Source organism: Corythoichthys intestinalis, chromosome 21 (assembly GCF_030265065.1).
Source record: "Corythoichthys intestinalis isolate RoL2023-P3 chromosome 21, ASM3026506v1, whole genome shotgun sequence".
Lineage (NCBI taxonomy): Eukaryota > Metazoa > Chordata > Actinopteri > Syngnathiformes > Syngnathidae > Corythoichthys > Corythoichthys intestinalis.
In genome coordinates this window covers 24,435,493-24,458,947 of record NC_080415.1, presented here as the reverse complement: position 1 = coordinate 24,458,947, position 23,455 = coordinate 24,435,493, and the positions used below count along the sequence as shown (strand labels likewise).

Sequence of the window (23,455 nt, the reverse complement as noted above, 5' to 3'; positions counted from 1 at the left end):
CCTTGGGAATTGGCCTGCAAGACGCCGATGCTGTCGTCAAAGAGCATGGACTTGATGTTGAGCGACGCCAAGATGCACTCTTTGTCCTGCAGCGACGCGTCGTCAATATTGTTCTGATTGGCTGACAGGATGACACACATGTCGCAGAGGTTGATGTTGACAGCCCTCAGGTCTGCTCGACTCAGCGGCGTGCCCTTTTCAAGATGGACGTTGGGGGAGGGGTGGAAATTGCGTTAGCTTACCTAGTTGTAGAGAAGCTTCTTTAGAAACCATTTTTTAATTGACTATTATTTTTTGAGATTGGATTATAATTTATTTTACAAAATTTGCAAAAAAATAATCCTTCCAAATTAAACTACATTTGCATGTGAATGCAATTGAGTCGTTGACAGCGATAGACATTTGACTAGGATCATTCGCTGCCAGACTTCCCAGTCAAAATGGACAGATTTCAATTTTGAGACTCAGCAATGCAAAACTTTAAAAAATTAATTGAAGAAATAAACATGTTTTCTATCCTTTTTTAAAACCCCATTGGCTGCCATTGATAGCAAAATAGTGGCCGATAAGTTAAGTCACTCACCGGCAAAATGGAGACCTTAGGAAAATTGTGCAGCGTCTCCCACTCGCGTTTGAGGTACTCGAGCGAGCCCACGAACACGATGTGCTTAAGCTCGTGGTAATGGAAGTTGCTGGCCCGCAGCGGCATGACGAAGTTGCGCAGGCCAATCACCGCCGATTTGACGTCGCCGAAGATGCACACCACCACGTGACCGCTCAGCACCGTCATGGCCGCCTCGCTCCGAGTCTGACGAGGAAAGGACCGGAATTAAGGCTGCAACAACTTATCGATTTAATCGAATAAAATCGATTAATGAATTAGTTTATAACAAATTTGTTAATCGATTTTTCCTGCAGTTATGAGCGGTCCCTTTTGGGTCATTGTTTGTGTGTGAGCCTCCCCTCACACCAGTGATTAGAGCAAGAGAGAGAGTTCAATAATTCAGGTAGTCCCCGGGTTACAACGTACCCGACTTGCGTGATTTCGACTTTACAACACCTGTGTCTCTTTTTTTTTCTTTTCTTTTTTTTTTAACGTTGACTTTTGTTTTAAGATGCATGCTTTTATTTTGGTGCAGGAACCGTAGAGCAGGTAGTACTTCGACACACAAGAGCATATACACACGTGGCCACCCCACACATGAAAATAAGTATTTGTTCAATACCAAAAGTTCATCTCAATACTATGTTATGTACCCTTTGTTGGCAATAACAGAGGCCAAACGTTTTATGTAACTCTTCACAAGCTTTTCACACACTGTTGCTGGTATTTTGGCCAATTCCTCTATGCAGATCTCCTCTGGAGCAGTGATGTTTTAGGGCTGTCGTTGGGCAACACGGATTTTCAACTCCCTCCACAGATTTTGTACAGGGTTGAGATCTGGAGACTGGCTAGGCCACTCCAGGACCTTGAAATGCTTCTTACAAAGCCGCTCCTTTGTCACCCTGGCTGTGTGTTTGGGATCATTGTCATGCTGAAAGACCCAGCCACGTCTCATCTTCAATGCCCTTGCTGATGGAAGGAGATTTTCACTCAAAATCTCTCCATACATGGCCCCATTCATTCTTTCCTTTACACAGATCATTCGTCCTGGTCCCTTTGATGAAAAACCACCCCAAAGCATGAGGTTTCCACCCCCATGCTTCACAGTGGGTATGGTGTTCTTCGGATGCAATTCAGTATTCTTTCTCCTCCAAACACGAGAACCTGTGTTTCTACCAAAAAGTTCTATTTTGGTTTCATCTGACCATAACACATTTCCCAGTCCTCTTCTGGATCATCCAAATGCTCTCTAGCGAACCGCAGACGGGCCTGGACGTGTACTTTCTTCAGCAGGGGGACACGTGTGGCAGTGCAGGATTTGAGTCCCTGGCGGCACATTGTGTTACTGATAGTAGGCTTTGTTACTGTGGTCCCAGCTTTCTGTAGGTCATTCACTAGGTCCCCCCGTGTGGTTCTGGAATTTTTGCTTACTGTTCTTGTTATCTTTTTGACGCCACGAGGTGAGCTCTTGCGTGGAGCCCCAGATCGAGGGAGATTATTAGTGGTCTTGTATGTCTTCCATTTTGTAATAATTGCTCCCACAGTTGATTTCTTTACACCAAGCGTTTTACCTATTGCAGATTCAGTCTTCCCAGCCTGGTGCATAATTGGTCTATAATTTTGTCTCTGGTGTCCTTCAACAGCTCTTTGGTCTTGGCCATAGTGGAGTTTGGAGTGTAACTGACTGAGGTTGTGGACAGGTGTCTTTTATACCGATAATGAGTTAAAACAGGTGCCATTAATACAGGTAACGAGTGGAGCCTCGTTAGACCTCGTTAGAAGACAGACCTCTTTGACAGCCAAAAATATTGCTTGTTTGTAGGTGACCAAATACTTATTTTTCACTAATTTGGAAATAAATACTTTAAAAATCAAACAATGTGATTTTCAGGGTTTTTTTTTTTTTCCCCACATTGTCTCTCATCGTTGAGGTTTACCCATGTTGACAATTACAGGCCTCTCTAATCTTTTCAAGTAGGAGAACTTGCACAATTGGTGGTTGACTAAATACTTATTTGCCCCACTGTATGTCCCGAATGAAAATATTCAACGCAGTTGAAGATGTATGGATGGATTTCAGTGTTGTGTCAGTGCGACTTTCCTATTGGTGCGTTCGATGTGCCAACGCGACACTTCCACTGGTTGGATTTGCAGTAAATGAAGCCAATTGTATAGTTAGTATTCTCTGTTGATGAGACGTTACTACTTAGCATGGAGCAATAAGCTAGTTAGCAATTATGCTAATCAGTAAAGTGGTCTTGTTTCTTTGTAGTAAAGAAACCACACATAAATCCACTCATCAAGCGGTCTCCTTTCAACACAAACTCCCATTCAAACTATAAATTGTCATACAAAAGAGTGTGCATGGAAATTGGATTTGGATTGTATTTATGAACAACTGATGAAGAAAATTGATTCATTACAGTCTTTATATCAGCAGCACTTTTTTATTTGAACGAACAGGACTTTTGTCTGATTTGTGTACTGAGAAATTATTTTTAAGTTTTATACTCAGGAACTTTATAAAAAACTTATGTGCTTAAAACAGTACAGTTGTAAACTACAGTTATGTCAGGAAGCTGTCATAAAATATTTTTGAAGGAAATAGTCATCTATTTTGTCTTCGTTGTTACTTACAACATGCCTGAAACAACTTCAAGTTAAATTGTGAAAGTAATTTAAAAAAGTAACATCCATCTGATTAATCGATTATAAAAATAATCATTAGTTGCAGCCCTAACTGGAATGATGTCCAATAATCCTCGTTAAGTGAGAAAGCCGTGTTTTGGACACTCACCAGCACGACCTTCTCGATGTCTTTGGATGGACACCAGTGGAACATTCCCGTGGAGTCGTACTTCTTCACGTTCTCGTCCACGCTTTCCATCTGCTCGTTGACGGAGATGAGGAGCGGGTCGTGTCTGAAAGAAGAGTTCAGCCAATTCATCGAATGTTCTCTGCAATCGAAGGGCTGTTCTTCCGGTGACAGCCAGTCCAGGCGGAAAAGATGGCGACGGCATTGACTGACATGAGCGCAAAAACAATTACGGCCTCTTTCGCACGGCTTCTTGACGTTGCTGTAAAAGCTTTAACAGGCCAGATTTTAAATATTTCAGGGATTTGCCCGATCGTGTTGCCGTCCAAAAGTGACGGCTCCCATTAATGTTTGAACAAGGCGACGCGGGTACACCCAGCGAGTGTCGCAGTCGCATGTCCAACAAACACAATACAATAGAGGTTTTTTAACATAACGTGACTTCGGCCAAATGAGAACTTGTTTCCATTTTGAACGTTTAACGGCGTATTTTCGCAATTCAACTCAACGTGAATCTACATGGAAAGAAATGGAAATTGTCGTGTTGTCTGACAATACACAACGATTAACAGACATTCGTTGGGAGCAGTTCATTGAGCAACGCTGACAGTGAAATTTACAGAAGGTGATGATCATGTAATTGGTTCCGTTTGTACGTTTGTGTTCAAGGTAACTCAAGAATGTAAAAAAAAAAAAAAAAAGATGATCAAACCTGCATAATAGGTTACTCATATGAAACGGAAGAGGTGATTACATTTTGAGGTCAGAGAGGTCGGAAAAGGAATCTCCCGATAACTTGATTAGCCTATTTAACTGATGATGAGAAAGTGATAAGATTTTTTGTTGCATGAGGGAAATGAGTGCCCAGTCTACCAAATACACTGCTGGCTAAAGGTATTGGCACCCCTACAATTCTGTCAGATAATGCTCAATTTCTGCCAGAAAAGGATTGCAATTACAAATGCTTTGCAGTAAAAAATACACAAAAGAGAATGAAATTTTTAAAAAGAATCATTATCAATATACACAAAAATCCAAAAATGGGCCGGACAAAAGTATTGGCACTTTCAGCCTAATACTTGGTAGCACAACCCTTAGACAAAATAACTGAGAGCCACCGCTTCCGGTATCCATCAATGAGTTTCTTAAAATGCTCTGCTGGAATTTTAGACCATTCTTCTCTGGCCAACTGCTCCAGGGCCGAGATTTGAAGGTTGCCTTCTCCAAACTGCCATTTTCAGATCTCTCCACAGGTGTTTTATGGGATTCCGGTCTGGACTTATTTCTGGCCACTTTAGAAGTCTCCAGTGCTTTTTCTCAAACCCTTTTCTAGTACTTTTTAAAGTGTGTTTTGGGTCATTGTCCTGCTGGAAGACCCGTGACTTCTGAGGGAGACCCAGCTTTCTCACACTGGGCCCTAGATTATGCTCCAAAATTTGTTGGTAGTCTTCAGACTTCACAATGCCATGCACACGGTCAAGCAGTCCAGTGCCAGAGGCAGCAAAGCATCCCCAAAATATCAGGGAACCTCCGGCATGTTTGACTGTGGGGACCATGTTCTTTTCTTTGAAGGCCTTGTTTTTTTCCTGTAAACTTCATGTTGATGCCTTTTCCCAAAAACCTCTAATTTTGTCTCATCTGACCAGAGAACAGTCTTCCAAAACGTTTTGGGCTTTCTCAGGTAAGTTTTTGGCAAACTCCAGTCTGGCTTTTTTATATCTCTGGGTCAGAAGTGGGGTCTTCCTGGGTATCCTACCAAAGAGTCCCTTTTCATTCAGATGCTGACATATAGTATGGGTTCACACTATTGTACCCTCAGACTGCTGGACAGCTTGAACTTGTTTGGATGTTAGTAGAACATGGGTGTCCAAACCTCCTCCTCAAGGGCCGCCGTGGGTCCTGCTTGTTGATCCTACCAATCGAGCACAGACAGTTTATCCAATGAAGTTTGTGCTAAAACAAGCAGCATCTGACTGCAATCAACTGATTACACTTGTAAGATACCAGATTGGTAAAAAGATGTCGTCTTGTTTTGTAGGAATGAAATCCAGCACCCACTGCGACCCTATGTGGAATAGTTTGGACACCACTGTAGTATAGGTTCTTTATCCACCATCTGCACAATTTTTCTTTTCCATCCATATCTAGGGAAGTTATCCACAGTGCCATGGGCTTTACACTTATTGATGACACAGCGCACGGTAGACACAGGAACATTCAGGTTTTTGGAGATGGACTTGTAGCCTTGAGATTGGCCGTGCTTCCTCACAATTTTGCTTCTCAAGTCCTCAGACAGTTCTTTGGTCATTTCTTTGCTCCATGCTCAATGTGGTACACACAAGGACATAGGGCAGAGGTTGAGTCAACTTTAATCCATTTTAACTGGCTGCAAGTGTGATTTAGTTATTGCCACAGGTAAGTAACAGGTGCTGTTTTTTAATTGCAAGCAAAATCAATGAATATATTACTACCAAGGCATTTGTAATTACAATCATTTTCTAGGAGAAATTGAGCATTATCTGACAGAATTGTAGGGGTGCCAATACTTTTGGCCAGCAGCGTATGGCAATCAACGAGTCAATTGTTCATTTCTATTTTTTTGGTCGAATTTCCAACGACACATCATATTGGGACAAAGTGAGCCTGTCCAGGTGTCGCCTTAGGGTAACGTGAAGCCTGGAGGGGTTGCTCATTTCAGCGCGCACTTTTCATGCATACTTAACAGCATACTTAACGTCACGTACTTCCAGAGAGCCCATATGGATGAGGGGGACTCGACGTATCCTAAAAGGTTTTGGACAGAGACAGAAGGCTCCTGTCTTTGGCTTTCAAGCGGATAATGTCGCCCACTTTGATGTCTGGAGTTTTTTGAAGTGCAAATGGAAGCGCAGCGTCCCGACAGTTATGGCGGACGGCGTTTGAACCCCTCAGCTGATAAACGCTGTCCTCTTTTTACCCGAGTAGTTTTGAATGTCGGCTGGTGCTTGAATGTTCCGGACACAACCGCAATTGTTGAAAAAATGCTGAGGGATTGAAAAAAATGTATAGTTTTATACAATATTCTATTTCTAACCTCCAGTGAAACCTATCTTTTTCAAAATTTCAACTAGGGCCAGCACGATGAACCAACTAATTGAATACTCGATCATTGAATGAACCGACAAGTACCGTATTTTTCGGATGTGAATGTCAGTCGCACCAGCAAAATGAAGAGGGGAAAAAAAAACATGTCGCACCGGAGTATAAGTCTCATTTTAGGGGGAAATTTATCTGATAAAATCCAACACAAAGAACAGACATGTCACCTTGAAAGGCAATTTAAAATAAAAATGGAATAAAGAACAAAGTGTACGGTATGCTAATGTTACATGACGCATAAACTTTCTTTCTGTTGCTCGATGACAGTTTTCAGCTGCATATTAATAATGTATTAACAATTTCACACACTACAAAAATACACCTCTTTGAAAACTAGTTAAATTCCCTTGTTTTCAGTGTAAATCTAGAATTATCTGCCAGTGCTTTAAGTATAGGTCATAAATATCAAACATTTTAAAAGTGGTTCTGTTTATTTTTCCTGGGGAAAAAAATCACTTATTTGTTCATCATAAAATTAGTAGTATTTTAAGAAGGCGTCAAAACTTGATGTTTTTATTGTTATTGTGACAGGGAGTTCCTACAGATTTCATAAAGTTGAATTCAAGAGGACTGCCTGTGACAAATTTAATGATAATTCAGAGGAGAATTTCACAGCCATTTTTTGCAACAAGACAAAAATCAACAAGTAGAAATCCAAAATTTTATCAGACAACACAACCCAATGCAATTTAAAGGGTTGAAGACCGACCAGATGAAAATTCACTGCCCCTTGAAGACACATTATGAAGATAAGTCAATTTATGACTTTTTAAGACCCTGCGGGAACCCCTAAAAGAACGACTTCTATCAAATGATAAGTTAAAAAATAGTAACAACTGTGTAGCCATGTGCCGGTATGAGATTCTGACGGTATGATAACCTTAGGCCAAAATATCACGGTTTCGCAGTATTACGTATTGCAATTGCAGCTCTAAAATGTGCTACTTTGAGATATCGTGGTTGAAAAATAAATAAAAAATTCAAAACATATTAGCAAATTGGAACATAAGTATAATGTTAAAATAATTTTAAAAAATAAAATATTTTAAATATACATGAAGTCCTCTATGTCAGCCTAAATCCACAGCCACAGCTCAATATTTATTACCATGAGAACAAAAATAATTGATATTTTCCTTAAAAAGCATGTGTGTATGACTCGTATCATGTTTACATTATACACACAATCTCTTTCTCAATACAGACAGTGGCCAGAGAGAAAAAAACATGTTTTACCACCGCTAAACACAGTAAATACGTTGGAGTTAACTCTCATAGCTGGTGGGAAACGTTCATGACAGCGTTTACTAACCTTTAAGTTTGTATATTAGTAAATGCGAAATCATATTGGAGGTATTGTCTCCTTGGCAGCCACCCTCCGCAAACATGTTTTACATGTCGGTTGGCCTCTTCTTCGATGGGGAAAGAAACTTAATGGGTTTCACCTCCTCCAGCAATCATGTAGCACAGCTGGCTCACTGACACTGAGCAACAACTGGTGGGGAAGCTGCAGCTGCAAGCGAGGGATTTTTTCCTGCATTTTTGGAACATAAAAAATAGCTAATACCTTAGGGACCGTTTGACGGAAAGTTTTTGCAGTTTGGAAACAGTGACGTTTTCATACCACGGTATACGTTGAAACCGGTAATCGGCAAATGTCTATAACTGTGGCGCCTTGGTTATAAAGTATTCCTGTTCCTGCATCAGCTTTGCGTAAAATTGCTATTCACTGGCCTACGAGCACACGTGCGCACAACCTTCGCCGTCATGCAAACTGTCAAAGGCGTGCTCTTCAAAATCCGAAGCCAATCTGCCCACCATTACTTATTTACAAAGGCCTGCAGGCCACACATTGACTGGCGATACACATTTCAAGGAGTACACACTCAGCTTGTCGTTGCGGCGGAGTCACCCCGAGGCTACATCGGGAAACGCCACTGCAGGCGGCACAACTTCTCCCAACTATTGCGCAGTTGTGCAGACAAACAGATGGATGGAAGGCATTTGCTTGCTTTGTTTTCAGGTCAAAGGCCAGGCTGAATTTACCTTTTGTGACAAACCGGCTGAAATGCTTAGACATCTTAACCCATTCAGACCAGCATTTTTCTGCTGGGGAAAAAATAAACTAAAATCTTTGCTGATTTTTACTTGACTCAAACACCAGAAAAAAAGTGCAATTTTTTGGCCGGGGACATTTCATGCTTTTATAGGTTATTTTTAATGTTAATGTGTTTTTGATAAGAAATGAGCACTTACGGTTGCCTTTTTGAAGTTGCTTTTTGTCTCAGCCATTTTCAAAGAGCCAAAGATAGCAAAGAGGACGTGCTAAACCTCATGATTTGTTTTCGCTGGGTTCAAATGGATTGGACATCTACTAGTGATAAACCTACAGCAGAAGAATAAAGATGAAGAATGATTTCCTGACCAATGTATCGATAATCGTTGTATCGCCATATTGTCAGATCATTATCGTGAGCTTTGTACCATATTTCGTATCGTATCGTGAGTTACCATGAGGTTCCCACCCCTACGTTAAACTTTAAATTACTTGTCTTACAGTGAAAAAAATCTTAAGAACTTTGCGTACAGTCAGTTGTAGTGCCGCACTGTAGAACTGCAGTTGATTTTCCATCTAAAAGCAAAGTAGAGTGCTGCAGTGTCAGTCAAACGCAAGCTCCCCTTTAACTGTCCCCCCTGCCGTCAACAGCGATTATCGCCCCTCGTGACCGACAACAGCGTTACCTCCGGTCGCAATCAATACGCGTCGGCTTAATTACAAGGGACAAGATAAAAGCAAGGTAGCAATGGCGACGGCTGCGGCGATACGTCTAATCTGCGCCTCGGAGGGATCCGACAAGAGAAGAATAGCCCGGGGCCATCAGCCCTGTGTTTGGCTGCTGCTATCATTAGTGCCAGGCCGCTTTAAGAGCGCCACTCTGCGCCCGCCACTTGAAAGCCACTGGCATGTTTGCCCTCAGAATGAGCGTAGCCTTTCGGTGTTGGGAAGTCAGGGACAGCAAGGCCTACTCTGCTGCCCCAGCACAAGCACTGACCTACATTTACAATTTGTCACATTCTTTTTGTTATATGTCTCTTACCTGCCTTTTATCCATGCAAGTACTGTATGTGTATTTTAAATTACAGGTAGTCCCCAGGTTACGAACAAGTTTCGTTCCTACACTGGCGACGTGACCCGAATTTCCGCATAAATCGCAATTAACCCTTTAAATCAAAATAACTATCCAAAAACATGTATTATGTGTCACATTAATAAAATAAAGTAAAAAAAAAAAAAAAAAAAAGGTTCTGTGAGCTAAGTAATGTCGTTTCATTTAATGACTATTCGGACTTTACTAGTGAGTAAATCGCCTTGCTGAGGAAAAAAAGGGCGCTGTAGGTGTACATTCCTGTCAACTCGTGGCAGTTGGCAATTTTACAAATCGTGACGTATGCCCTTATAAAATGGGGACTAATCTTACAACGTTTTATACTGTGTATATACACTCACCGGCCACTTTATTAGGTATACCATGCTAGTACCGGGTTGGACCCCCTTTTGCCTTCAGAACTGCCTCAATTCTTCGTGGCATAGACTCAGCAAGATGCTGGAAGCATTCCTCAGAGAGTTTGGTCCATTTTGACATGATGGCATCACACAGTTGGTGCAGATTTGTCAGCTGTACATCCATGATGCGAATCTCCCGTTCCACCACATCCCAAAGACGCTCTATTGGATTAAGATCTGGTGACTGTGGAGGCCATTTGAGTACAGTGAACTCATTGTCATGTTCAAGAAACCAGTCTGAGATGATTCCAGCTTTATGACATGGCGCATTATCCTGGTGAAAGTAGACATCAGAAGTTGAGTACATTGTGGTGATAAAGGGATGGACATGGTCAGCAACAATACTCAGCTAGGCTGTGGCGTTCCAGTGATGCTCAATTGGTACCAAGGGGCCCAAAGAGTGCCAAGAAAATATTCTCCACACACCACCACCACCAGCCTGAACCATTGATACAAGGCAGGATGGATCCATGCTTTCATGTTGTTGACGCCAAATTCTGACCCTACCATCCGAATGTCGCAGCAGAAATCGAGACTCATCAGACCAGGCAACGTTTTTCCAATTTTCTATTGTCCAATTTCGATGAGCTTGTGCAAATTATAGCCTCAGTTTCCTGTTCTTAGCTAAAAGGAGTGGCACCCGGCATGGTCTTCTGCTGCTGTAGCCCATCTGCCTCAAAGTTCGACGTACTGTGCGTTCAGAGATGCTCTTCTGCCTACCTTGGTTGTAACGGGTGTTTATTTGAGTCACTGTTGCCTTTCTATCAGCTCGAACCAGTCTGGCCATTCTCCTCTGACCTCTGGCATCAACAAGACATTTCCGCCCACAGAACTGCCGCTCACTGGATATTTTTCTTTTTCGGACCATTCTCTGTAAACCCTAGAGATGGTTGTGCGTGAAAATCCCAGGAGATCAGCAGTTTCTGAAATACTCAGACCAGCCCTTCTGGCACCAACAACCATGCCACGTTCAAAGTCACTCAAATCACCTTTCTTCCCCATACTGATGCTCGGTTTGAACTGCAGGAGATAGTCTTAAACCACAGGTGTCAGACCGAAAGGGCCACGTGGGTGCAGGTTTGCTTTCCAACCAATGAAGAGGACACCTTTTCACCAATTAGATCTTTTACATGTGTAATCAGTTAAACTTTGTCAGGTGCTGCTTGTTTTAGCAGGAAGTTCATTGGTTAAACTCTCTGCGTTGTATCGGTTGGAAGAAAATCCAGCACACACTTGGCCCTTTCTGGAATCGGTTTGACACCTGTGTCTTAAACCATGTCTACATGCCTAAATGCACTGAGTTGCCGCCATGTGATTGGCTGATTAGAAATTAAGTGTTAACGAGCAGTTGGACAGGTGTACCTAATAAAGTGGCCGTTGAGTGTATATACAGTACTGTGCAAAGGTTTTAGGCTGGACACCTGCCTAAAACTTTTACACAGTACTGTATATATATTTTTTTTAATTATTAAATTTATTAGGATCATGGAAGCTTCCACTTGGGGAAAATATATACATACAGTATATCCTGTATATACATAATATAATAAAAATGTACAGTACTGTGCAAAAGTTTTAGGCAGGTGTCCTGCCTAAAACTTTTGCACAGTACTGTACAGTATAACTTAACTTTGAATTTGAATTTTACAGACGGAAACATTTTGAGTAACTGGCGACTAAAACCAGATTAAAACACAAAAATTAAAAGGGCTGCCAGAAACAACACTGATGCTTTTAATTTGGCCGAGGTGTAGGTCTGCTCTCTTGGAGTTCTCTTCTAGTTGTATTTATACTATTACAGTACAGTATTTAGTTCTGTATGCTTTTTTTTTTAATATATATTTTTTCCCACATTTACTGTGCTTGGAAAAAATTGGTTATATGGAAACAATTATTTTTGCATTATTTCTAAGTTAACATTGTGATTTTATTGTATTCATTTTGTCTCGAAATAACCCACTTTATTTTGTACATTTTGAAATGAGCCTTAATACCATGTCATTTTTATTTTTATAGGTATTTCTCAATTTTTTTTAAAAATATGTATTTGAAAACGAGCACTATAACTTATATAACACAATCGTATTTTTATGTTATTTTTAAATTTAACAAGCACTATCATTTTTTCCATCAAGTATCATAATTTTTATTTTTACTTGTTACTAATACATAGAAATAACCTGCTTTATTTTCTACTTGTTAATTGTTTTATTTTAATGATCATAATTAGACAATCTAAGCATGATTTTATTAAATAGGTTTACATTTCAAATTAATCCGCCTTATGTTTTTTTTTTCTTTTTTTTTTTCCAACGGTGAGCGTCTTTTCCACAGAAACTTGCAACAACTGTTGCTTTCAGTGCCTTTGCGACATGCCCTCCTTCGTTTGAGCGCTCTTGTCAAACTTGTTTTCACCCACAGCGGGAAGCGGTTGAATCAACAACAACGGGGCGCTCGCTTGCTCGGCACCTGACAGTTAGTGACTATCTGCTAGACACAGTGCCGGCATTTAGAGGAAAAAAATTCAAAATAAAAATAAAGCCTTAGGGAGTAATACAGTGCTTGCATTCTTTAAATATGTATTTCAATTTTTTTTTACTCCTTGTTTACGGGATCTATGAAACCTGATTGGTAGTCGTTAACCCTTTACTTGGATATAACTAAATATTGCGTTTTGTTTAGTGGCAGTCTTTTAAAAAATGTGAAACTGTTGCCTGTTCTTCGGAGAGAATAAAGAATTTATGCATGTGAGGTTTGAAATTGAAAGTTTTAACTGCCATTGACGGCCCTAGACGTCCGATCCACTTTGACTGGGATTGGCCCGCCAGGCTTATAAAGCACTGTTACTTTTTACTGCTAGAAGTAGTCTCAGTTGGATTTTCACCCATTCGTGTTGACGGCAATAGACGTCCAATCCATTTTGACTGGCTGTCAGAGAATCATCGCTGCCAAAACTCCGAGTCAAAATGAATTAGACAACTATCATCGTCAATGGCAGCTCGTGCATTAATCTGAAAAAAGGGATATCGTACCTTATGAGCTTCGGTGACGAGTTTGGGGAATTTCTCATGCCTCCGTTTCTTTGCTTTTTTTTAGACAGCATCGATTGTTGGTCGTCTTCAACTGCAACAACACGAGCGAATTCAACTCGTAAGTCAAGGCGGAATCATACTAGACATCAAGGAGTGCATGTTGTGTTTTCATATGAACACACACACGTATCAAACACAGTCCCCATGTTGGAGTGTGACACCGTAATGGAAAAGGGCGTTGGGGGAGGCGGGGGTGGGGGTTGTTCCAGTGGTGCTCCGACAACAATGTCCGCTCACGTGTTGGCGGCCTGTTCAATATTTCATGTCGCGCAGCTGACATCTGTGCACACCGCCTCATTAGTCGAAGATTCTAACACGCATCGCTCACTTGCGATGAAAGCCGCTGTCGGTACTTTACGACGCCCGCGGCCGTATTCCGATGCCCCACCTGGCGCACCTGGTTCGGGGCCGCTGGGCACAGTAAGTAAGCTTTCCTGGTGGTAGTTCAACAAGATGGCCCCTAGCACTCCTCACTAAAATAAAATAGTTTAAATAAATTAAGCTAAAATTGAAAGATTTTTGTATATTAGTTTTGGTGAAAAAAATACATTGCCGAACTACGATTAGACTATAATAAATTTTGGTAACACTTTATAATAAATATCTGTTATTACTAGTTAATAGATCATTAGTAAACTGTTACTAAATCATTTATTGTTTTGTTAAGTGTTTGTTAACAGTTTATTTAGCATTTATAATGATGCCGCGTAACTAGATTGTTCAGCCCGTAGGCCTTTCTGTGTGCTGTACTTTACCAGAGAAACACCACAGATAAAATGTTGAACATTAATGCATAGAATCACCCATACTGAGCCATCACATGGCAGAACAACAAAATACAACAGTATTGAACAGACCCATGAGTTTCGGACCATTTTTGTGCTAAACACAGAATAAACTGAATTTATGAGGGGCATTTAATGTCCCTACATCAGAACAAACTGTTAAGTGTTTGTTAACAATTCAAAAATAAATAATTTATTAACAGTTTAGTAATTATTAGGGCTGTCAAACGCTTAAAAATTTTAATTGACTGAATCACAGCTTAAAAATTAATCGTAATTAACCGCCACTCAAACCATCTATAAAATTGGCCATATTTTTCTGTAAATTATTGTTGGAATGGAAAGATAAGACACAAGACAGATATATACATTCAACATAGGGTACATTAGTACTGTATTTGTTTATTATAACAATAAATCAACAAGATGGCATTAACATTATTAACATTCTGTTAAAGCGATCCATGGATAGAAAGAGTTGTAGTTCTTAAAAGATAAATGTTAGTACAAGTTATAGAAATTTTATATTAAAACCCCTCCAAATATTTTCATTTTAATAAAATTTGTAAAATTTTCAATAATAAACTAGTAGCTCGCCATTGTTGAGGTCAATAATTACACAATGCTCATGGTGCTGAAACCCATAAAATCAGTCGCACCCAAGCGCCAGCAGAGGGCAACAAAACACCAAAAAAAAAACAAGTAACAAGTGGACATGACACTGTGCTGTCATTTTAATCTGTTTGAGCGGGGCATGTGCGTTAAATGCGTCAAATATTTTAACGTGATTAATTTGAAAAATTAACGCCTGTTTACGCGATCATTTTGACAGCCCTAGTAATTATGTATTAACTAGTTATAATGGATCGTTATCATAAAGTGTTACTTAAATTTCATACATGAACTTTCAGTCTTGGTTTTAAATGTAATCAATGTTGAGTCGTGTTTCTGATTTTAGGTTAGGCAAATGTTTGGGCAACTAATTCATGGCTCGTGACATCAAGGTCAAGCAAGCAAGAAAAAGAGAAGGCATGTGTTAAGAAAGAAAGTCTTGTTGAGTTTTTCTTACACAATATTTCCTGTGACACCATTTTTAAATTTTGCTGAAAAAATAAAAAAGCAATTAAAAAACAGAAAATATGATTAAAATTTAACATTTTTGGAATTTAAAAAAAAAAAAAACTATCCTAATTGAAGTTAAAACATTTTTAATTGGTTATTTGACTTCTGGACAGCGCCAAAATTTAAAAAATACAATAAAATAAAAATTAAGATTCAAATTGTATTTTTGCTCTTAAGTAGATGCTAACTAAGTCGAGTCGGCAACCCTTAACACTCAAAGAGCCATTTCAACTCAGTTTCTATGTAAAATACAACACTGGGAGCACCGTTTGAAATGAACATATTAACCTAGGGATGGGGATCATTTTTGGCCGAGAGTCAAAAGATCTCCCATAATTGTAATGTGATTTCACAAGAGCCGTACAATTGTGGTGCTTAGGAGATTTAACAAAGGAATTTAACTTACCTTTAGTAAGCGGATCCAGACTGGTTTAATTTTTATACACCTCTATTCATAGAACTCTCACGCACGTCATGAATATACCAACTATGTAAAGTCATGGTGTCACTCGGAAGGTACAAAGAAAGTAAGTCCGACTTGTTCTTACTTTAGGAAAGGTAAATCCCTTTGTTAAATATTGTGGGTGCCATAATATGATTTAATAAAATACTTGTGCCATTTTTTTTTAAACAGAGCCAAATCAGAGGGGTCAAAGAGCCGCATGTGGCTCCGGAGTCATGGGTTGCTGACCCCTGAGCTAAGTGGATTAAAATACATCGAAAAATAATACATGTATGATGCAAATTAGTAACAACAAGCACCGATAGTTATTAACAAAAAACAAAACAAAAACAAAAAAAAAGCTAAGTTTAGTAGATGTTGAAATTGACATTAAATTTTTTTAATATTTATATTGTTATGTTGGTAGTTGTTAGCCACCCAAAAACAATCCAACTTTGTATAATATCTGCACTGTGCATTTAAATAAATCATCAAGTGACTCTTATTCACCATTAAAGCATTATTATCAGCGTAATTCTTCCTGGCAGAAGAATGCTAATACGTGAATAATTCAATAAAAGACTCATTTCTATTAAACACCACTTAACCGCCGCGTCGGACATTTATATTTATAACAAACATGAATTAGTAAGTATGCTTTCAGGTGTTCCCGTCAATTGTTATGCCACAGGAACACGGGGTGGCTGACAATGCGTATTAAGAGCAAGAGTCCAAATTCACTTCTCCCATTTAGTCTCTGAATGAGACTGACTGGGGGGGACGTGATGTTTATTTGGTGGACAGATGATGTCGGAGCACCATCTGCTGCTGAGATGTTGGACCAGAAAAATTCAACACGTACATGTACTCAACAGAATTAACCATTTAAATGGGTCTGAAAATTCACTTCAAACTAGGAAAATGCAATTTCTGGTAAGTAATTTCAAGCTGATGGTGAGATTTGGATCAAAAATGTGAACATAAAAAGTGTCCATTTTTGTAGTACTATGTTGAAATATGAATGACGTGAATAATGCTGCAACGATTAAATCGATTAACTCGAGTAATTTGATTAGAAAAACGCTTTGAATCAAATTTTGCTGCTTCAAGGTTTCGTTTAATTAGAGTTGCGTTGTAATGGTTTGTTTATTGATTTGGGTGGATACTCCGCACTCTAGTGGCAAAAGTGAATATGCCATAACTCGTTTAAAATGCTGAATCCAACTGCTCCCTTGTGAAGACCAACATAAGGTTGTTAGTTTTTCTTTGAGCTACTATGTTTTTTATGCACTCGTAATTTAGTTTAGAAGTATATCTAGAATTTGTTTGTGCGAATATGTGTTTGAACGATATGTTAAGAGCTTGTAAATAAACGTTAGCATTTTATAGCATTCAAGCTAGCAGACTTTTGCTATGCAAGTTAGTCAATTGTTCTTTTGTTGTACTTAGATCCTCATTTATTTTTTGTACAGTTTGAGGTTAAGCTCTGGTATTTTAATTTAGTTTTAAATTAATGTATTACTCTTGTGAAATTAAAGTGCAATTCTGCATAATCTGAAGAAACATTCAGGAATCTTTTTTTGTATTTTCTCTTTTAAAAGTGCAATCTTTGCTAGCCAAAATAAATATTACTGCAAGCATAAACACTTTGTCTTCCGTTTTACATGCAGTATACTTTATTCTGTTAGGCGTTAAATGTTTGTAACCCGATTACTTGAACAATTATTGATTATTATCGATTTATTGATTCCTTAAATAATCGATAGGTGCAGCCCTAGATGTGAATAGGCAAAGATATGAACCTTGTATTTGAATATATTTGACTATTCAAACGTTTGTCAATGGTAAAATATTTTTTTGTGAAGAATGTTAATTGTTTAGTAATAGGTTGGAATGGGAATTTTGTGGGTCACATGAAAAAGGAATAGAAGGGATGTGAAGCAGAAATATGAAATGTGTTATTGGAAATGAATGGGGCTTTTTATGTGCAAATATTTTTCTGATATTTTGGGGTGAAAATAAACAAGTATGCACTGTGTGACGTTCGTGACTGTAATAACGTATTTGAAATGTGAAGTGTAGGATGCTTTCACTTAACCCATACACACACTTAGACTTTGAACAAAACTTTATATGAGAAATTTTACACTTACTTGATTTAATATATCCATTATAGGTGTTTTTAGCTGAAAACAAACAGAAAAACATCAAAGGTGAGGACAAAATGGGAACTAGTTTTTCACGCAGCTTCATAAACAGAAAGTAAAAATAAGAGGTTCCTCTGACCTAAACCCCTTTTTGCGTTTTATAAACAATGGCTATCCATAGACTTCATAATTGTATTGACGGGTCAAATCCATCAGCCACTGCGCAACGCCTTCAAGTAGGGGGCCTTCTACAGTCCGCTTCAGTTATTCGCAGTCGGTCGCAGTTAGTCAACACATGCAGCGATTCAACGCCGGATTTAGGTTGAAAAAGTATGAAAGCTGTACTGCATACAGACAGGAAGGATTGTCTCAGGAGTGATTTGTTCAAGGATTCAAGGTAATTATTATATTTTTGTACCATGCATGCATTTTGAAACATCGGGGGGGAAAATCAATGGGAGAAATTAACCGCTGCGGACTAGCATCATTCTTCGACATATTTACGTAAAATAAATGCTAACTCCCCGGTTTTTCGCTCTTTTAACAAAGAATCAAGACTGTTTTATGTTCATATCTATAAAGAATTCGGGGATTTAAACATTTATTTACAAAAATTGTCTACGTAAAAAGCTCTTTAATGTAAGGCTGCCGCCATATTGACTAACAGACTAGCATCGTACTTCGACATATTTACCTAGAATAAATGCTAACTGCACATTTTTTTTCGCTTTTAACAGAGAATCGAGACTGTTTTACATCCATCTCTATGAAGAATTCAGGGATTTAAGAATTTATTCACAAGAATTTTCACCGGAAAAGCTCTGTTTACATATGGCGGCCGCCACATTAACTAACAGACTTGCATCGTACTTCGACATATTTACGTAAAATAAATGCTAACTGCACGTTTTGTTTTTTTGTTTTTTTTTAGATTTTAACCAGGAATAGAGACTGTTTTACTTCCATACCGAAAAGAATTCAGGGATTTATGCATTTATTCACAAGAATTTTCAACGAAAAAAGCTCTTAGTCTGTGATTCCACTCGGTCAGCTTTGACGGCCACGCCAACAATGCAGGCCCCCTATTAATCGGCCCTGTGCCCAGTGTCCCGTCAGTATCATTATGAAGTCTATGGATTAGCATTTAAGTCCAATAGAGTAATCCCATTGACAGCGATGGATGTCAAATCCTACCCAGTTAAGACATTAGCTGCCATTGCCAATCCCTTTTTATTGGGAGGGCAGGCTCATCTCTGCCAGTGGCACTTAAACAAGGGTGAATTTTCACTCATATGGCTTTTTTTTTTGCCACCCGGAAGTACATGTGACATCACAACAAAAAGGTCCCTAAAGGTCAATCCAACCCCTCAGGCATGTCGTTGACAGCGGCGTCCAAACAGCGGCCTCGCCCGTCCTGGCATGTGTCGGCCGCGATCGGAGGGTCGCGCCACTAACGGGCGAGCATCTGTCCCGCTGCCTGCTGGTGAGAAACTGTCATGCCGGCTTTAGTGAAAACCGGTAGCACTCCCCCTCCCAAAAATAAAAATGAAAACATAATTTTCACGTCAGGCCATATAAGGCTCTTGCGCTGAGGCGGGCCAGACTAGCAGCTATACACAAAAGTGCACGGAGTCCATCAGGAGGCTTTTTTGCTAAAAATGTATGACAGTCTGCAAGGTTTTGCAGCAAATTGTACGTGCAGACACATTGCGGATGCCCTGTGCAATACATCAGCACAATCTAACAAGCCCTCTGGCCTTAAAGCTACAACCACTTCGTTTTGTTCTGCTCAAATCTAATGAAATCATCTTTACCTATTAGTTACTCATGTAATAAAAACCATGTGAAATATTGGAAAACAAACATCACCTGACTAACAGAACACAATGAGAAAACACTTTTGTACAGTGCATTTTCCACATTAAAAAATATCATTTAATTAAAGAAAACCACATTGTAAGTTAATACGTGTTAATGATTTGGGGAAAAAATTATATGACTGGCAGAAATACTGATACATTTGTCTTTTTTTTTTTTTTTTTTTAAATCTACCTATAATTTGGTCCCAATGATGGTATTAAGTTAATTATACCATAATATATATATATTTAATGGGTTATAAAGTGAAAAATAAGTGAGGAATTTGTAATTTAAGCTGTAATTAAAAAAAAAAAATTTAAATAAAGGAATATATGGAATACATTTTAACTTTCATGAAAAAAAATACGAAAATTAAAAAATATATATATACGATTACTAGTAATAACAAGTGTAATAATCAATTTCAAATAATAGCACTCACAATTGCATGATACTTCGCTACCTATAGAAACATGCATAGTTATACTTTTTACTAAGTTATAAACCCATTAAACTACCGAAACTAAAATGACCTGAAATGTAAACAATATACATTAATCAGACAGTGTCATTTTGTTTATTAACTCAGACTATGGTTGGTAAATCCAATTTCATAAAAAGATTAAAAACAAAAAGTGTACAAGAATAATTTTTGAACTTTCATTTTTTCCCCTTTAAATATTCCCATCTTTTTGGTTGTGTGAGTTAAAAAGAAGGCCGTTTTTGTTGAAGTACTGTTGTGACCTCTAGTGGTAATTTTGTACATTACTGACAGACGATAACAGTCAAATGTGTCATACCGGTAGTCCCCGGGTTACGAACAAATTCCGTTCCTGCGCAGGCGATGTAACCCGACCGCGTAAATCGGAATTAACCATTTAAGTCCCCTATTTACCTCCTAAATCTCAAAATAACTTTCCAAAAACATATATTATATGTCCTATAAGATACTGTACTTCCTATCAATGCTGGTGGATGGTGGAGAAGGTTCACTGAGTATGCTGGCTTGTTTACAATTGGAGACACAAGAGTTTTACTGTTGTTTGTTTTACTGATGTTTACTGTAATTTTACTTTTGCCCCACAGACACATTGAAGAACACCTTCGCCTGCTAGTAACCAACAGGTAAGTTGATGTGACTTATGAAGCTTATTTAGAGCTTGATTTCAGCAACTTACGATGAGGTCGAGCTGCTTACGCTACACCATTGCTGCTTATGCTACACCATTGCTTTCTGCATCGGACTCTACTTTCTTAGTCATAGTCTAAGTCGACCATCTAGAGGTGCACGATAATTATCGGTCCGATAATTATCAGTCCGATAATAGGAATTATGAGGTCGTCCCAATAACTCCAATAATATTATATATTAACGGGCCTATTAATAATATTTTTGGCACGGTGTCGGATTGGGATGTGAGCGTTTGTTTCCACTTCTGTTTTGCCAGTATGCAAAGTTTTGTGAGTGTTCTACAGGCTGTATTTTTCCTTCAATGAGTAATCAACCTTACTATGGCAATTAGAAAATTTTGCATTTTACAGTGTTATGTTTACAAGTTCCTGAGAGGCCTTTTGGTTATTGATAGGCTTACTGTTCTATAATTGCCACGTTAAGAAAGTTGTTACATGGACCAAGACGACAAAAGTCTCCTCTCCTGTTGCACCAAATGTTTTATCTGCTGACAAAGCACAATACATGTTGGGTTTATGTTTGTTTTAGATCAGTTCTCATTGTTCAGGGGAACACATCGTCAATGATATTGACTGATTGAGATTGACTCAAATTATATTTATTTGAAACAAATTTATATTTTTGAAGTCAAAACTGTTCTTGTCTTTGTTTTGTTCATTATAATAATGTTCATGTCATCATGAAAATTCTGGTTTGGTCAAAGGCAAAGCTATGCTGAATCAACCACTAGTATTTTTGACCTACAGGTGTTTAAAACCTCAGGTAAATATACATTGAAAAATTATATACATATTATCGGTTAGCGTATCGGTATCGGCCTTTGGGAGCAAGAAGTTATCGATATCGGTGTCATAAAATGGATATCGTGCACGCCTACCACTATCAGTTGACAAGACAGCTCCCACAAACATTGCGCCACGCCTTCCCGTAGAGGCTCTCACTGTGATAAACTCAAACCCACCCTGCGTTCTAACGCCGGATTTGGATGGAAATAGGACGGAGGTTTTACTGCATAACAGCAGGCAGGACTGTCTCAAGAGTAATTTGGTCAAGGAGTTAAAGTAATTATTATATTAAGTAGCACCATGCATGCACTTTGAAACGTTGTGAGACAAAAAAAAAAATCAGTGGATAAAATGATTAACTTTGGCTTGAAATATTTACGTAAAATGAATTAAAACTGCCCGTTTTTTGCTTTTAACCAAGAATCTAGACTGACGTTCATATCTATAGATATTCCACGATTTAAGCATTTATTTGCAAAAATTTTCATCTTAAAAACCTCTTTGTTTCGTGAAGGCAGCCATGTTGGATTACACAATACTGTAATTTTTGCTTGAAGTATTTATACAAAAGAAACAATAACTGCCCGTTTTTGCTTTTAAGCAAAAATCGAAACTATTTTATTATCATGTATATAGCAATTACGCGATTTAAGGATTTATTTACAAGAATTTTCAACTTAAAAAGCTCTTTGTTTTGTGACGGCCGCCATGTTGGATTTTGCATGTCTACAAAATAGCGGAATTTATCCTAAATAAGTTTTGATTGTATATAGAAAAATGCAATTTTTGCTCTTGTTGAGTAAAATTGAGATGATTCTGCATGCTTTCCTCAAGTATTACGTTTCTGATGTGAAAATTGAGTGATTTATTAGCTGTAGAAAACTTGCACTAAATAATAAGTCAGTGGTCCCATCTTAGCATGTCAATAATAAAAATTGCACTAAATAAAAAACTGTCGTGATTTCGGGCAAAAACCTATATATGTTAAATATTGCTATTGATCCTGAAAATTTAGGTGAGTATCTCTCGATTTGGGGATTTTTGTGCATCTAGCGTAAAATTTGAGAATTTTATAGCCATTTTAAGTTATGTTATACTAAAATAATCAGGATTTTATTAGGGAATGACTTTGAAATTTTTGACGTCACTGCTCATGGAGACTCATATATGCCTTAGGGAGGTCCTTTTTCGTTTAAGGTCGCTAGCGGCTTTGGTTTTGAAAATATTTTAAGTTTTTGATAATAGGCCCCCTACGGATCGCCCCGTGTCCCATCAGCAGGTAGTGAATTCTATGCCTTCATAGAAAACAAAGGGACCTGATTGGATGTGCACTCACTGTAATTAAACTTACAAATTTCACCATTTTTATTTAACTTTTAAACAAATTATTATTAACAATATAGTCCTAAGAATTGTACAATGACAACAGGAAAACTGAATGCACACAAAAAATGTTGCGCATGTCACTTTTCAATTAACCTTAGTGAGACAACAGCTCCTCTTATTGGCAAAACAAATATTTGCAGGGAAACTGACAGTTATTACACTGAGAAAAATACGGAGCTCAAACACACACACTAAACGGTTACGCGACAAGAAAAAAAACAACTGGAGACAAAGTGGCGGTCCAGACTCCGGCGTAAAATCAAAATCACGTGAGTACGTAGTAACCCGGGGACGACCTGTAATATTTACTTTACTGTAAGCAGCATCTTTTAAAGTCCTACACAGGTATCTTAAACAGTTTTGCAGAAAAAGTGTTGGGACAACTGGCCACATCACATACATAACTTACATTTTTTGCATCCGCATTTCTTAATACGTTTCGGATCCGTGACATCATCATGGCATGCTTTGCAGTAAAACAATGCCCTGTGGAGGTTAAAAAACGAAAAGAAGACAATCTTA

The 23,455-nt window shown here is 38.5% G+C and overlaps 1 protein-coding gene across 6 annotated transcripts in view; it reads right to left on the bottom strand.

Moving 5' to 3' along the window:
* The window catches only part of LOC130909883 (calcium-activated potassium channel subunit alpha-1-like), a 108,666-nt gene that overhangs the window by 15,151 nt on the left and 70,060 nt on the right, over positions 1-23,455 (bottom strand). For all 6 annotated transcript variants that reach the window (XM_057826807.1, XM_057826812.1, XM_057826810.1 and 3 more), the window contains exons 18-23: positions 23,343-23,419; positions 17,717-17,749; positions 13,155-13,245; positions 3,402-3,525; positions 584-808; positions 2-194 (exon numbers count right to left, since the gene is read on the bottom strand). In XM_057826807.1, the coding sequence (XP_057682790.1) occupies positions 2-194; positions 584-808; positions 3,402-3,525; positions 13,155-13,245; positions 17,717-17,749; positions 23,343-23,419 (743 nt within the window). The remainder of the gene's footprint in view (position 1; positions 195-583; positions 809-3,401; positions 3,526-13,154; positions 13,246-17,716; positions 17,750-23,342; positions 23,420-23,455) is intronic.